Genomic DNA, 17,607 nt, shown 5'->3' with positions numbered 1-17,607 from the left:
AGTCCCTTCTATGAAGAAACAAAATCCATACAAATATTTGAATTATAGCCACTTAGAGGATAAATCAAAGCCTTGCAGATGTAACTCTGCGTTTATTATTGCTAAAAGCAACAGTTTTAAATTAACATCAGCAGCTTCCTGGTTTGGCACAAAGCAGTGGCATACATGGATTCTGGAAGTCACAAAAACCAGGCAGCTTCTTTTTCTTTGAAGAATGAGATCCACCTTCTTAGAAAATGACAAATTTGTTGCATTTAATAAAAGGAGGCACTTTTACATCTGAACATTTAAGATTGTATTACGACTTAATTTTATTTGTATTGGTCCCTTTTTGCTCTGGGAGTGATACGCTAAGCAGCTGATTAGCTGCTATTCTAGTATCAGGCAATCATTTTCTGGTAATTTATTCAACTGTCTCAACATGCAACCTGCATTTTTATCTGCCATATATATAGTGCCGTGAGAAAGTATTTGCCCCCTGTCTAATTTTCTGCATTGTTGCATATTTTTGGCACTGAATGTTGTCAGGTCTTGAACCAAAACCTAATACTAATGAAAAGGGAACTTGAGTGAACAAACAACACAAAATTTTGATACTTATTTTATTTATTTATTAAAGAAAATTAAGCAACACCCAATGCCCGCATGTGAAAAAGTAATTGGCCCCTTACTCAAAACCTGGTTACGCCACCTTTAGCAGCAATGACTGCAGCCAAATGCTTCCTGTAGTTCCGGATCAGTCTCTCACAGAGCTGTGGTGGAATTTTGGCCCACTCCTCCATGCAGAACTGCTTTAACTCAGTCACATTTATGGGTTTTCGAGCATGAACTGCTCCTTTCAGGTCCTGCCACAACATCTCAATGTGGTTTAGGTCTGGACTTTGACTAGACCATTCCAAAACTCTAACTTTCTTGTTCCTCAACCATTCTGATGTAGACTTGCTTGTGTGTTTCGGATCATTGACTTGCTGCATGACCCAGCTGTGCTTCAGCTTCAGCTGAAGGACAGGTGGCCTGACATTTGCCTGTAGAATTCTCTGAGACCAAGCAGAATTCATGGTTCCTTCAATGATGGCAAGTCGTCCAGATCCTGATGCAGCAAAGCATCCCCAAACCAAGACTCTGCCACCACGCTTGATTGTTGGTATGAGGTTCTTCATGTGGAATGCGGTGTTTGGCTTTCGTCAAACATAACGGGGCCCATGTCACCCAACAAATTCCATCTTTGACTCATCTGTGCATAGAACATTGTTCCAGAACTCTTAGGGATCATCCAGGTGCTTTTTGGCAAACCTTTTCCCCTCTATTCAGCACTGGTTAGGCCTCATCTTGAATACTGCATCCAGTTCTGGTCTCTGCACTTCAAGAAGGGTGCAGACAAACTGGAACAGGTTCAGAGGAGGGCAACAAGGATGTTCAGGGTACTGGAAACAAAGCCCTATGAGGAGAGACTAAAAGAACTGGGCATGTTTAGCCTGGAGAAGACTGAGCGGAGATATGATAGCACTCTTCAAGTACATGAAAGGTTGTCACATAGAGGAGGGCCAGGATCTCTTCTTGATTGTCCCAGAGTGCAGGACACAGAATAATGGGCTCAAGTTGCAGGAAGCCAGATTTCCACTGGACATCAGGAAAAACTTCCTAACTGTTAGAGCCATACGGCAATGGAATCAATTACCTAGAGAGGCAGTGGGCTCTCCGGACACTGGAGGCATTCAAGAGACAGCTGGACAGCCATCTGTTAGGAATGCTTTGATTTGGATTCCTGCATTGCACAGGGGGTTGGACTTGATGGCCTTATAGGCCCCTTCCAACTCTACTATTCTATGATTCTAGACGAGCATTCATGTTCTTCTAAGTGAGCAGTGGTTTCCACCTTGCTACTCTACCATGAAACCCATGTTTGCACAGTGTCTTTCTGATGGTGGAGTCATGAACACTGACCTTGGCTGAGGCAAGAGAGGCCCAGATCTCTGGGTGTTGTTCTGGGATCCTTTGTGACTTCCTGGGTGATTTTATGTCTGCTCTTGGAGGTATTTTGGCAGGACAGCCACTCTTGGGAAGATTCACTACTGTTCCAAACCTTCTCCATATGGTCAATATGGCTCTGACTGTGGTTCGGTAGAGCCCCAGAGCCTTAGAAATGGCTCTGAAATGCTTTCCACGCTGATATGCATCAACAACTGTTTTCCGGAGGTGTTAAGAACATAAGAACATAAGAAGAGCCTGCTGGATCAGGCCAGTGGCCCATCTAGTCCAGCATCCTGTTCTCACAGTGGCCAACCAGGTGCCTGGGGGAAGCCCGCAAGCAGGACCGGAGTGCAAGAACACTCTCCCCTCCTGAGGCTTCCAGCAACTGGTTTTCAGTTGCCATTGATAGTAGCCATTGATAGCCCTGTCCTCCATGAATTTGTCTAATCTTCTTTTAAACCCATCCAAGCTGGTGGCCATTACTGCATCTTGTGCGAGCAAATTCCATAGTTTAACTATGCGCTGAGTAAAGAAGTACTTCCTTTTGTCTGTCCTGAATCTTCCAACATTCAGCTTCTTTGAATGTCCACGAGTTCTAGTATTATGAGAGAGGGAGAAGAACTTTTCTCTATCCACTTTCTCAATGCCATGCATCATTTTATACACTTCTATCATGTCTCCTCTGACCCGCCTTTTCCCTAAACTAAAAAGCCCCAAATGCTGCAACCTTTCCTCGTAAGGGAGTCGCTCCATCCCCTTGATCATTCTGGTTGCCCTCTTCTGAACCTTTTCCAACTCTAGAATATCCTTTTTGAGATGAGGCGACCAGAACTGTACACAGTATTCCAAATGCGGCCGCACCATAGATTTATACAACGGCATTATGATATCGGCTGTTTTATTTTCAATAACTTTCCTAATTATCGCTAGCATGGAATTTGCCTTTTTCACAGCTGCCGCACACTGGGTCGACATTTTCATCGCGCTGTCCACTACAACCCCGAGGTCTCTCTCCTGGTTGGTCACCGCCAGTTCAGACCCCATGAGCGTATATGTGAAATTAAGATTGTTTGCTCCAATATGCATAATTTTACACTTGTTTATATTGAATTGCATTTACCATTTTTCTGCCCATTCACTCAGTTTGGAGAGGTCTTTTTGGAGCTCTTCGCAATCCCTTTTTGTTTTAACAACCCTGAACAATTTAGTGTCGTCAGCAAACTTGGCCACTTCACTGCTCACTCCTAATTCTAGGTCATTAATGAACAAGTTGAAAAGTACAGGTCCCAATACCGATCCTTGAGGGACTCCACTTTCTACAGCCCTCCATTGGGAGAACTGTCCGTTTATTCCTACTCTCTGCTTTCTGCTTCTTAACCAATTCCTTATCCACAAGAGGACCTCTCCTCTTATTCCATGACTGCTAAGCTTCCTCAGAAGCCTTTGGTGAGGTACCTTGTCAAACCCTTTTTGAAAGTCTAAGTACACTATGTCCACTGGATCACCTCTATCTATATGCTTGTTGACACTCTCAAAGAATTCTAATAGGTTACTGAGACAGGACTTTCCCTTGCAGAAGCCATGCTGGCTCTGCTTCAGCAAGGCTTGTTTTTCTATGTGCTTAGTTAATCTAGCTTTAATAATACTTTCTACCAGTTTTCCAGGGACAGAGGTTAAGCTAACTGGCCTGTAATTTCCGGGATCCCCTCTGGATCCCTTTTTGAAGATTGGCGTTACATTTGCCACTTTCCAGTCCTCAGGCACGGAGGAGGACCCAAGGGACAAGTTACATATTTTAGTTAGCAGATCAGCAATTTCACATTTGAGTTCTTTGAGAACTCTCGGGTGGATGCCATCCGGGCCCGGTGATTTGTCAGTTTTTATATTGTCCATTAAGCTTAGAACTTCCTCTCTCGTTACCACTATTTGTCTCAGTTCCTCAGAATCCCTTCCTGCAAATGTTAGTTCAGGTTCAGGGATCTGCCCTATATCTTCCACTGTGAAGACAGATGCAAATAATTCATTTAGCTTCTCTGCAATCTCCTTATCGTTCTTTAGGACACCTTTGACTCCCTTATCATCCAAGGGTCCAATTGTCTCCCTAGATGGTCTCCTGCTTTGAATGTATTTATAGAATTTTTTGTTGTTGGTTTTTATGTTCTTAGCAATATGCTCCTCAAATTCTTTTTTAGCATCCCTTATTGTCTTCTTGCATTTCTTTTGCCAGAGTTTGTGTTCTTTTTTATTTTCTTCATTCGGACAAGACTTCCATTTTCTGAAGGAAGACTTTTTGCCTCTAAGAGCTTCCTTGACTTTGCTCGTTAACCATGCTGGCTTCTTCTTGGCCCTGGCGGTACCTTTTCTGATCTGCGGTATGCTCCAGTTGAGCTTCTAATATAGTGTTTTTAAACAACCCAAGCATTTTCGAGTGATGTGACCCTCTGGACTTTGTTTTTCAGCTTTCTTTTTACCAATCCCCTCATTTTTGTGAAGTTTCCTCTTTTGAAGTCAAATGTGACCGTGTTGGATTTTCTTGGCAATTGGCCAGTTACATGTATGTTTAATTTAATAGCACTGTGGTCACTGCTCCCAATCGGTTCAACAACACTTACATCTCGCACCAGGTCCCGGTCCCCACTGAGGATTAAGTCCAGGGTTGCCGTCCCTCTGGTCGGTTCCATGACCAACTGGTCTAGGGAATAGTCATTTAGAATATCTAGAAACTTTGCTTCTTTGTCATGACTGGAACACATATGCGGCCAGTCTATGTCCGGGTAGTTGAAGTCACCCATTACTACCACATTTCCTAGTTTGGATGCTTCCTCAATTTCATATCTCATCTCAAGGTCTCCCTGAGCATTTTGATCAGGGGGACGATAGATCGTTCCCAGTATTAAGTCCCTCCTGGGGCATGGTATCACCACCCACAACGATTCTGTGGAGGAGTCTGCCTCTTTTGGGGTTTCGAGCTTGCTGGATTCAATGCCTTCTTTCATGTATAAAGCGACTCCGCCACCAATACGTCCTTCCCTGTCCTTCCGATATAGTTTATATCCAGGGATAACCGTATCCCACTGGTTTTCTCCATTCCACCAGGTCTCCGTTATGCTCACTATATCAATGCTCTCCTCTAAGACCAAGCACTCCAGTTCTCCCATCTTGGTTCGGAGGCTCCTAGCATTAGCGTACAGGCACTTGTAAGCAGTGTCTCTATTCAAGTGTCTTTGGCACTTGTGGTTAGGCCTGTGGTAATTTTGCTCTTCTGAATTTATATCCTGTGACCCTGCTCTCACAATGCCTACTTCTAGCCCTACCCCTTTTAAAGTTTCATCATTTCTTTGGTTTTTATCCCAGGGGGGAGGTTTATTCCGAACCGGACCTTTCTCAGCTCCTGTCGGCTGCTCTGCTACCTTTTTAATTTTAAGTGCCAGCAGTCTGGTTCCATTCTGGTTCAAGTGGAGCCCGTCCCTTTTGTACAGGCCCGGTCTGGGGGATCTCAACAGTATCTCCGAGACCACTTCCGTCAGCTCAGTTAGGGAAGCCATTGGGCAGCAAGGTGGGCGGTACACCAAAAGGATTCCCAGTCTGTCCCTCTGGCCCAGCACAAGGTGCAAACACTCCAGACCAGTGATTGCATGGACATGGTGCTTGGTGAGTGAGATGGAACTCTTATAGACCACAGCAACCCCACCTCCCCGACCCTCAGATCTACCATGATGCTGAACCAGATACCCCGGTGGGCAGAGCTGGGAGAGACTAACTCCTCCCTGTTCGCCCACCCAGGTCTCGGTTATACATGCCAGATCGTCCACCTCGTCCACAATCAAATCATGGACGAGGGAGGTTTTATTATGTACCGATCTGGCATTAAAGAGCAGCAACTGGAGATCTGAGAGTTGGCTGATAGGACACCCAACAACCCTGCGGGTATGAGAAGGACCAGAACGCGGCACAGCCACTACATGTCTGGGCCGCGTTCTCCTTACCTGGCACGTCCCTCTCATATCACCATACCTCCCTCTACCCATCACTACGGCAATTGGGGCCCCCTCATGTCTCCCCTCTTGATGATAAAATCTCTTCCCTTGGAGGTCCTGGCTTTCAGCATCCTACCTAGCAACCTAAATTTTGCTTCCAGGACCTCACGGCTGCATTTCCCCATGTCGTGTTCAGGAATTCCTTTTGATTGTGGCATGATGTGGCTTTGGAACCTGTGTGCTGGCAACTTCAATCTGATGGCAAGGGCCAAAGTTAGCCAGATTTATATTGGGCAGGGCTGGCCCAACACAGGCCTGATTGGTTACCAAGATATTCAAACTTCTGGCCCTAATAATCCCTTTCATTGGGTTGAGTTCATAGGGGAGCAATTACCTTTTCACAGAGGGGCATTGGGTGTTGCCTAAATTTCTTTAATAAATAAATGAAATAAGTATCAAAATTGTGTGTTGTTTGTTCACTCAGCTTCCCTTTTCTCTAATATTAGGTTTTGGTTCAAGATCTGACAACATTCAGTGCCAAAAATATGCAAAAATGCAGAAAATCAGACAGGGAGCAAATACTTTTTCACAGCACTGTAGTTCCAAGCTGTCTGTCACTGCTATTTGACAACTCTTCTTATAAAAAATAATATTTATATTACATTTTTGTTGGCAAATACGAAAGCATATGTGGAATAGAAATTTTGTACTGATTTACAAAAGAGGACTGTTTATTTATTTGCTACTTTGTTTTACCACATAAACAAGAAAAAGATACTAGTGGGGAAGAATGATTTCTACCAGGAGTGAAGAACCAGAGGCCCTCCAGAAGTGGCTGGATTTCCAGCTCAAATCAGTCCCAGCCAGGATGGCCAATGCAGGTTCAATAAAACATACTAAATAACTATTATATCAATATTTTAGAAGTACAGATTACTGTGGACATTTCATCAATATAAGAATAAAAGAACACAATGAATATCCTATGAAAGTTACTTTTCAACTTACTGCTCTTGCACATCATCCAGATCACTTAGAAGTCTTTCATTCTCTTTTTGTAGGTGCTCATTTTTGGCATGCAGTTCTATTATGCAGTCTAAACAATAGCTAATCAGGTCTCTAATGACTTCAGCTGGACCTGAGACTTTTTGTACCATCAATGATCCAAGTCTAAACTAGGGCAAAAAGAAACACTTGGTTAGAAAAAGTCAGGACACCCTTTTTCAGCCAGACTTCTGCAATGTACACACTACAAATAACAGCAAGCAGAAGGAGCTTTATATGTAAAGTGACATACAGGTGAATGCTTGCTAGGACTTGCTCTGAAAAATCTCTCTTTGATATTTGTGAATTAGTTTTTGGAGATTGGAACAGGAGTCAATTTCATCTCAACCTCAAATTTATTTATTTATTACATTTTTATTCCACCTTTCCTCCAAAGAGCTCAAAGAGGTGTACAAACATGGTTCTCCTCCCCCCAATTTTATCCTCACAACAACCCTGTGAGGTAGGTTAGGCTGAGAGACAGTGATTGGCCCAAGATCACCCAGTGAGCTTCATGGCTGAGCAGGAATTTGAACCCTGGTCTCCCAAGGTTCCAGTCACACCCTAACTACTAAACCACACTGGCTGTCCACATGGAACTCCAACAAAACAGGGAAGGTTTAAATACCACAAAATATTAAAGATAAGATATAATGTGGCCATATAGGATAAACATACACCTCTCAAACTATTTGTCTTTGGCCCACGCAGTGGTCAAACATAGGCTGCACAGGTCTACTCAGAAGTAAGTCCCACTGGGTGACATCTAATTATATCTGCTCGCTTGTACAAAGGAATTCTTTTACAACGGGACTTTTGGTATCTCTTCTTCCCACTCCAGCATGGAGGAGGGGGCCCTGCAAGGTGGAGCAGAAAAAGGAGAAACCCTGTTGTGCAAACAGATGCCCACTTGTGCTCAGTTGCAGCTGGTGCCCGCTAAAACTGGTGGGGCTGCTATGAGGTCACAGGGGCATGGCCAACAAGAGCATGGGGGCATGGACAACATCCGGTTTCTTCCCGTCCTCCTGCACTGAGAGATTCTGTAGATGCTTAAACATTGCAGTGCTACAAATAGAAACTAGAGAAACTGAAAAGTGCTTTACTTTGGTTTAGAAGGGGTCCACAAACAATAAAATTATTGATTAAAAAATGAGCATAAAAAAATGAGTATAAACGCAATGGTTAGAGCATTGGACTAGGATCTAGAAGATTCCCACTCAGCCATAAACACTAGAAACTCTTTAAACAACTTCTGCCTGCCTACACACACATACACAGTGGCCACTCGTTTCTTTCAAGCTACATCTGGTTAGATGCAAAACATTAATCACCCCCCACACACATACACAGAATGATCCATTAGGGTCCTGCTTTTCCCTCCTCCCTCTCTCCCCGTCCCACAATCAACAAAAGGCCTCACGGCCAGTGCCAAAGCCTCCCCCCCCGCCATCTCCCCCCCCCCGTCTAACAGTCAGCAAAAGAAATTATGCATATTAAAGGTGGGGATGTCACACTTCATTTTTAATTCATTCCCCCCTACAGCTGTTTATACTGTACAAGACTATCTTGTTCCAGTAACAATTCAAATACTACCATTAAAAGAAGGAAGAAGTCACTTTTACCTAAAACATGGGTGTGAATTTATTGTTTGAATTGCAAGATGTTTAATGAGCTCAAAAATGTTCAAGACAAGAGCTAGAGTCCTTTCAAATGTACTTATGGCTACATATGAGAGCGTTTTTGCCTTTTAAAATTCAGAGTCATAACAATTTCTAGACCTCACAAAACGAAGTGCAATAAAGCTTCAAGTACATTCAGAATTTTCTTGTTAACTTTCCTAGCAACAACTCCTGGTTTGTCTCATCTATGTGAAACATCAAAGCTCCTACTTCACACAACAGTAGAAAGAAGAGCATGCCATGTTTAAGGAGGAAATCAATGAGAAATCACATGTGTGTGCAGATCTTGCTAACTGATAAATTAGTGGAGAAAATTTTTATACAATATGTAGGTGGTTCATAAGTTTCCTTTTCTCTAATATTCCACCATCTCCCATTTCCTTTCCCAGTGAACTAGATTTAATATTTTTCCCCAGGACAAATCTCATTTCAGTAACACATTGCACATTGCTGAAATCTCTACAGATCAATTCATATCTACCTATTGCCTCCAGCTGTTTGCAGCTATCTAATTCTGTATCATGTGCAAATGTAATTAATGTGTTTTCTACTTCCCTTTTCAGATTATTAACAAAAGATTTAATAAGAATTCAATACCAAGATTTTGGTGGTCCATTAAATATTAAACATTCTTAGTGGACCCAGTGGAAAAATGGTGTCTCAATCTAGAATTTTCCTGTTTTTGTAATACTCAAGCTGTAACAGAGAAAGGCATGTAAGAGCACAATCCTATACATGTCTACTCAGAAATAAACCCTACTGAATACAATGAAACTTACTCTTATGTAGGCAGCTATAAGATTGTAATCTGATTGGGCAACCACCAAAGTGCCTTCTCTGGAATTTCCTCCCTGCTCTGATTAAAACAAGCCCTATACCTTTTACCTAGCTGATCATTTACCTCTTTGGGCTTTGATGCTCTTTGGGAGAAACTGGTATTTCCTACAAAGCCTCTTCTGATAACATTTACCTTTCCCAGTTACTAACAGTGTCTAATTGCCTCATTGCAAAAGACCATTGCAATGAGATTTGCTTGAGAAAATTTACTACGTTACAAGTTAGTCTTACACGACAGGGTGTTGGGTTTTAGTGGGCTTTTCCGTTTTATTTTGATGTTTGTTCAGAGTGAGTAACTGGATTATACAATATAAAATAATAGTTTTTATACAAAATTCTTTCCAGAATGCAGCAAGAAAAGAATGGAGTAGATATTGTTCTGATCCATCTAATACCCTAACACACATCAAAGTGAGAGCCTTTTTTCTCATAAGACTATCTTCCCCACTGGACCCCAAGAAGTCTCCTGTACCTTTAATAGCTGCATAGAGAAGATAAAATCCCATTAGGTTCAACTTCTAACATTATTAAGGTCCCAGGAAGAGAAAGGCATCACTGGCAATATTCTGCCTTCTATACAAATGACAGAGAAACAAGAAATCTTGAATAACCCAATCACTAGCTTCAACACTCCACCCAAAATCTATCCTTTCATATTCAGCAATGTATTTTATATAGCTTTCTTCATGTTCAGAGAACAGTTGCTTTTATTTAATAGCTGTGATCCAGAAAAACAAATCTAGGTTACTTTGGGCCACTGGTCTTCAACTGGCCACTACTGGGTCACAGTCTGATCTAAGGTGGGTCATACCATACAAACAATTGAAACAGAGAAAAAGAAATGCCCCCCCATACATGTTTTGGTTGAAGATAGGCAATATAGACCATGTTTCACCTCTGAATGAAAATGGTTCCAATAATATGGAAAAAAGCAAAATATAATTCACGTCTAGCACACTTTTAACAATTAACTTGGGAACTAGCTAAGAACCTCAAAACTTATTTTATTTTAATTTATGTATTTATTTATTAGATTTATATCCTGCCCTTTCTCCCAGTAGGAGCCCAGTGAGATCTTCTCTCCTTATTAACAGCACAGCTATAATTAAAGTCAGCCTCCTCATTGGCAAGAATGCCAATGCAACACTAAAGTTCTCAAGATCCACCATGAAATTACAGGCCATTCATTCAGGTTTCTGTCCTACTGAAATTGGCTGAAAGCATATTAAAGCCAGACTGGTTAAGCATACAAAGAACAAGCCTAACTGGGGTATAATCAGCATGGCTTCTGCCAAGGAAATCTTCTCTCAAAGAACCCTTCTTTGAATGTGTCAACCTGCAAGATATTTGGACTTTGGCTTATTGTGATAATGGCATCATGATACAATTATGAGTATTTAGTCACACTGTTTTTATTACTTTAATTGCAGAGCTGGGAAAACAGGTCAATGATCATTTGGTCATTCAAAGACCTAAAGGTTGTTGTAACACCTTATTATCCCTTGCAGCAGTATGTTTTCAAAGCAAGTATGATCAGCAAAGCCATAAAATATACTTTTCTATTGTTTTTGTTTTTTGCAACCTGAAGAAGCAAAGCTTTTTCTCAAACACATATTTTGGAAACAGAAGGCAGGATTAATTCAAATTTGTTCAGACACACAATTTGAAGTTGACAGAAACTCTGGATTGGAGCCAGAGGTTCTGTGAGTAGAGTTCTGTTCTTTGTACATCCTGTTCATGGAAGGGTGTGTGATTTTAGCAGATTCTCCCTCCCCCTGCACCTCCCAGAAATGTTCCTGTTAGAGAACCCTCTGGAACAGTGTGAGATGTGGGGCACTACAAGAAGATGGAATGCGGTCTACGTGGGGCTGCCTTCGAAAACAGTTCGGAAACTACAGCTAGTGCAAAACGCAGCTGCTAGAATGTTGACGAGGACCAGGCGGTCCGCACATATAACACCTGTCCTGGCTCGTTTGCACTGGCTACCTATTTGTTTCCGGGCTAAATTCAAAGTGCTAGTTTTGACTTATAAAGCCTTACACAGCGCGGGACCACAATACCTAGCGGAACGCCTCTCCCAATATGAACCTACCCGCTCACTACGTTCAACATCAAAGGCCCTCCTCCAAGTCCCGACCCACAGAGAGGCTCGGAGGGTTGTAACAAGATCCAGGGTCTTTTCAGTAGTGGCCCCCGAATTATGGAACAGTTTCCCCGATGAGGTACGCCTGGCACCTACACTTTTATCTTTTCGGCGCCAGGTTAAAACCTTTTTATTCTCCCAGGCATTTTAACTTAATTTATTTTTTAGCTTTCAATCTATACCAGGCTGTTTTACTGTTTAATATGTATGCTTTTTACTGACCTTTGTAATTTTATTGTATTTTACTCTATGTTGTGCACCGCCCTGAGAGCCTTTTGGCTGTGGGCGGTATAGAAATCGAAACAAATAAATAAATAAAATAATAGGGCTACACTGAATTCAAACATCTAACTGTGGCAAATATTCCAGAAACAAACACACAGGAGAAAAATTGTGAGCAGATGGAAACATTATCTGTCTCGTTTCAGTTGTAAGCCCTGCACAGGTATATTACAGAAGAATCTGATTGGTACAGAAGAGCTTGAGATCCTGTATAGCAGCAGTGGCATGTGAAGGGGAGAGGGCAAGTGGAGCAGCAGTGGTGCCCTCTCAGTGGCAGTGCTGTATTTGCCAGGATGGAGCAAGGTTAGGGGAGTTTGGGGTTGGTAGTGGCCCACTGGTACATTGACACTTGCAGGACACTATCACTGTCAACCCAGAGCTCCCCTGACCCTGCCACTATCTTGATACACCCCTCCTCTACTGTTGGAAGAGCGGGCAGTGGGGCTTGTGCTCTTCCCCCCCCTGCTGCCGCCATCATGTGCTACTACTGCTGTGCTGTACAGTACAGAGGAAACTCATTGCATAACATTCTTTCTATAATTTAGGAAAATATATCAGAAATGTTTTGGCACTCATAAACCTGCCTCAATTAAACTGTAATTTTTTTTTGTTTTAACTCAATATATTTATACGCCACTTTTCTGTGTAAAACATTCAATGCAACCAATATATTTCAAACAACAAAATGTCACAGTGCGTGAACTAGTTACGAGATGAGAAATTAAAACAATAAAAGCATTGTCCTGTGTTTTAAAGATCACTTTCCAAGTATTCCTATGTGAAACTTACACAATGAAAAACTTGTTTTCACCAAATATCCATCTGGAAAACATTATGCCATTTGATTTCCTAAGTTAATCAGTAAGATCCTGATATTTTTTTTAAAGCTGTGCCATCACCATCTCCAGGGATAATGTTCAACAGCAACCATGTCATTGCTGGGTGTGGCAAAGAACCCATGTTATTATACAACATACTAATGAAAATATAAAAGCAGAAGAAGCCTTTGGGAAAGCAAGCAAGCAAGCAAGCAAGCTTTGGTTATAGTCCTCTAGGTGCCTAATCAGCAAAAGCTGATGTGCAGTTTGTTTTAATGCAGAACTTTCATGTGTGTGTGGTTTCCTCATTTTCTCTTTTCATAGGAAAGCTAGATAGTTCTTGTTTGAAGAGGTCAGAGGTGTTCTGGACAAGGGTAAAGGTAAGATTATGTGCAGCTGGCCCTTCTTACTCCATGTGTGGCCATCTGAACAGAGTCTGCGGATATACACATTGTATGCTTATAGGCTTTGTAGTGCAACTGGCAATCCTGAAAAAGAATTCTACCCTATCTTCAACAGTTTTGCTGAATGCACATGGAAAGGAAAGGCCACATATCTTTTTTTCCTCAGCATTTGTTCATCACCCCATAACACAAAGTTACCTGGGTGCTTTACAATATAAATATAAAATAAAATCAGACACACAATTCGAAGTTGACAAAACTCTGGGCTGGAGCCAGAGATTCTGTGAGTAGAGTTCTCTTCTTTGTACCTCCTGTTCATGGAAGGGTGTGTGATTTTAGCAGATTCCTCCTTCCCCTGCACTGCCCAGAAATGTTCCTTGATTTAGAGAACCCTCTTGAACAGTGGGAGATGTGGGGCCCTACACGGAGAAGATGGAATGGTAATCAGGGCTGCACTGAATTCAAACATCTAACTGTAACACCAGAAATAACCACATAAAATCAAAAGTAAGTCGATACAACAAAAACAGAGCACAGAACACCCCCAAGATCAAAAAAGGCTTGGGTGAAAAAGGCTTCACCTGGTGCCAAAAATATGACAAAGTTTTATCTGGGTTGCCTGATAGCTGGGTGATATTTAGCAAATGGGACAAGTGCCTGAAACACAAGTATTGTGTTGGACATACACCCATATTGAGGCATTTGCTCACAACTCTAAAGCATATGCCATCCCTGCATCCTCCACACCAACCTTCCTACACTGAGCACACATATCTGAAGGGGAATTGTAAGCCCTGTGTTACCAGAGTTCCTGGTTGCAAGGCAGGATGTAACTGAATTCAGCCAAATGCGCTTATGATTCCCCTTCAGTCCTTCTTGCTCAATGCAGGAAAGTCAGCAGTGGAAGGGTTAGGACTGACTCTGGCACGCACAATCCCATGGAAGTGAAGAATGCCTGAATAGGATTTAAGAGGAAAACAAGGATTCAGCTTGTATGGCAGACACAAAGAAAGTTCCAGATTTAAGAAGAAGCAAGCAGAGAGGGGAAAGCAAGGCAAACTGGTAAGGTACCAGCAGCCACACACTGAGAAGACAACATAGACCCTCTCCTACATACCTGAGCACATGCCTAGAGATTGTTTCTTTGATTTGCTGCTAAGTGACTTAGCAGGATGCACTGGGAAGTCAGACCATTGAGCCATTTAGCGCAGTACTGTCTACACTGACCAGCAGCAGATCTCCAGGGTTTCAGGCAGGAGGCTCTTGCAGCTATACCTGGAAATGCTAGGGATTTAACCTGGGACCTTCTGCATGAGCTATGGCTCTTCCCCCAAAAGGCCAACAATTAAATGCTTATTATACGTGCACTGCAATGTCTATATAGTTGAAGTGGATAAGACAAACAGCATGCCACCATTAAGCCCTGAATGACCTAAATGTGAATAAAATCCAGATCATCGTCATCTAGATGTTGAGAGCCACAATCAGACCAGATTTCAGACTTCCATTGAAAAAGTGAGTATGTATTCTAGAACAGGTCATGCTCAAGGTTCACAGCAGCAAAGAAAACTACAGAGGAGCTAGGGGCAAGTGAGATCAAGCAGAAATCAGGGTTTAAAGCAGTGAACAAGAAAGGGGTCAGAGGCAGACCCACAGTCAGGATCAGGTAATCAGGGATGGGAAATCTGTGGCTTTCCAGATGCTGCTGAACTGCATTGACTACACCTACCATAAAGGGACACATTGTGTCTGCCAGCAGGATCCCTGGAGGGCTTGTCCATGCAGCTCAGTGTGCTGGAAGCTAAACCTACTCCCGGCCTTGGTGATCTCAGCCATTGTTTCAAGCCTATCCCTAACAACACAGCATAGCCCCACCCTGCATTCTCTTTCTTGCCCATGCTAGAATGTTACGGAATATCAGGAACTATCATTTATAGCACATGGCCGTCTAGTTGTTGCTGGACTACAACTCCCATGAGCCCCAGAGAGCATGGTTGATGGTCAGGGATGATGGGAGTTGTAGTCCAGCAACATCTGAAGCGCCAAATGTTCCCATCTCTGTTTTATAGGAGAGATAATAAAATCTCAAAAGAAATGCAGCTTTTACAATGCGATGAGTGACAAATTGCCTACATCAAAAACCTGATTTCTGTGATTCAGTAACCTCTTATCTAAGTTTCTCCTTATTTCCTCCAATTAATACTTCTGATCAGTAGTGTAGTGCAAATTCATAAGTGCAGGGTCCCTTCATGATAATCACAGCCACGGCCCTCTCCCTTTTTTACTGCTGGGTTGAGAAGGGGATCCTTGTTAATGCTTTCTCCCACAACAACAGACGTCCCTAGGAGCCAATAAGCGTGAAAAGGGAGAGTGTTAGCTACTGGGAAGAGTCTTCTCAGTGGCTAACTCACCTCCTTTCACTCTGATTGGCTCCAATAGCAGGAAAGGGCAAGGAAGCATGTTAGAAGACTCTTCTCAGTGGCTAACACACTCCCCTTTCATGCTGAACAGCTTGGCGAATGCTAGAGACATAGGGACCCTGCTGGAACCTTGTTCCCAAAAAAGAAAGGGGTCTAAGACACTCCCCAAGACTCTGGACGACTATACCCCTGCTTCTATGTAAGCAAATATTGATGAGGGAAAATTTACTGCTGAAGCAATGAAATGCTGCAGTGCTCAAAAAGTACATCCATAGAGTCTCATTCATTGTCTGTTGCAGCTATAGGAACTGATCTATTGGAGCCAATGTGTGTCTCATAGTCAGACCCAGCCCTGAAGTGCCTTTTACAGAGTCAGTCCTACCATTAGGCAGAGTGAGGTAACCACCTCAGGTGGCAGATGCTGGGGGGTAGAGGCAACAGCTCCCCCACAATTGTTACTCCCGATTCCCTCAGCCATTCCCCTCTATTGGAGGACAGAGTTATGTGTGTCACATGGCCCATCTTGCACCCCCTAAATTAGTCTGATGCCCTCAGGAGTAGTGGAAGACACTCCTTTCAGAAGCATTGGGGAAAAAATCAACTGCCAATCCAGTTAGCTTCCATACATCACAATGGAAGAACGCCATTTTGTCTTTTGCCTCAGGCAGCCAAATGTCTGAGGCAATCCTGGCCTTTTAACAGAAGAACAGGTGTAAACCAACCAGTTTCACACCCAGGGGTGCCAAATAATGAGTCAATTAATACTGGACCATCAACTGACAGGCATCACAACCCTAATCTGCATTGCAGAGTCATATAAATATAGACTTAGGCTTGCTGTCATGCTTGCAATTTACTGCCAAGAACACGAAAGTTGACAAAAGTAATAATAATAGCACTTTAGAAAAGTAATAACACACTAATGTATGATGTAGTAGCTGCAACATAAATAGAAGCATGCTAAAGCTACATCTCCGTTGACCATATTCATAAAAAGCCAAAGCCAGACTGGTTTTTCTAAAAGCCTCAATAAAACACAACTGAAATGTTCAGCATAATAAATGTGAGGTATGCAGAGCATATGTCTTGGGAACTACTTCCCTTTCAGGTGTTAACCTTTTAGTTTGAGACGTAATGGAAACAATATAAAGTATCTCTTAAACATACCACTGAAATTAATATGGCAGTGGTGTGCAGTAATTTAAACCAATTCTTCTTAAATATACAGTAATCAGAAAGTTAAAGTTTCAACAATTGTGGGGGCTTTCAGTTTTGTGTTTTGGTTTCTAGTGTGGAAAGTCAATGTATACCCCTGTGAATATGAATAAGCATGAGATAATGCCTAGACCAAGGCAAAATATACATGTCCCTAAATTGAGTACTACAAACAATTTTCCAGTATGAGTAATAACATATAGTCTGTTTCTACTATTTACAAAATCCTACTGAACTCCTAAACTGTACCCACCTAAAATTGTCTAGCAAATCATGTGGTAAGTACAAACCTTTCCAAATACTTTAGCCTCAGAATACTAGACTTCAGTCTTCAGTATTATCTTTAGGCCTTGGAATCATCGTTTTCTATATTAGTGTAGTGAGAGGTTCATATGTAGATATGTCAATGTCCTAAATGGTGGGCAGGAAGATTAGGAGAGAGTATGCTTTGGTGCAGAGCTTGGAAAAGTTACTTTTTTGAACTACAACTCCCATCAGCCCTAGGCAACATGGCCACTGGATTAGGCTGATGGGAGCTGTAGTTCAAAAAAAGTAACTTTTCCAAGCTCTGCTTTGGTGGTAGAGCCCCTCTATCCTTGCAGAAAATATATTTCCCTAACCCCAAAAGCTAAATGGAGCTATGACGGCAGATGGCCACTGCCCTCATACTGGTAGGGAATATCAGAGGCAGGGGTGGGCTCTGAAGACACATGACCTACGGCATATGTCCTCTGAACTCATCCTTTATAAAAAAGTATTTGGTAGTAAGCGGAATATTTCATTTTGGACATAAGTTATAGAGCATGGTCCATTTGCA

The 17,607-nt window shown here is 42.3% G+C and overlaps 1 protein-coding gene across 8 annotated transcripts in view; it reads right to left on the bottom strand.

Moving 5' to 3' along the window:
* XRCC4 (X-ray repair cross complementing 4) overlaps positions 1-17,607 on the bottom strand; it is a 201,539-nt gene that overhangs the window by 129,223 nt on the left and 54,709 nt on the right. For all 8 annotated transcript variants that reach the window (XR_009761877.1, XM_061621930.1, XM_061621909.1 and 5 more), the window contains one exon: positions 6,957-7,123. Coding sequence is in view for 7 of the 8 variants with exons in the window: in XM_061621930.1 (XP_061477914.1) it covers positions 6,957-7,123 (167 nt within the window). In the remaining variant the exon portion in view is untranslated. The remainder of the gene's footprint in view (positions 1-6,956; positions 7,124-17,607) is intronic.

Source organism: Rhineura floridana, chromosome 1, assembly GCF_030035675.1.
Source record: "Rhineura floridana isolate rRhiFlo1 chromosome 1, rRhiFlo1.hap2, whole genome shotgun sequence".
Lineage (NCBI taxonomy): Eukaryota > Metazoa > Chordata > Lepidosauria > Squamata > Rhineuridae > Rhineura > Rhineura floridana.
This window is presented reverse-complemented; position numbering and strand designations above follow the sequence as displayed.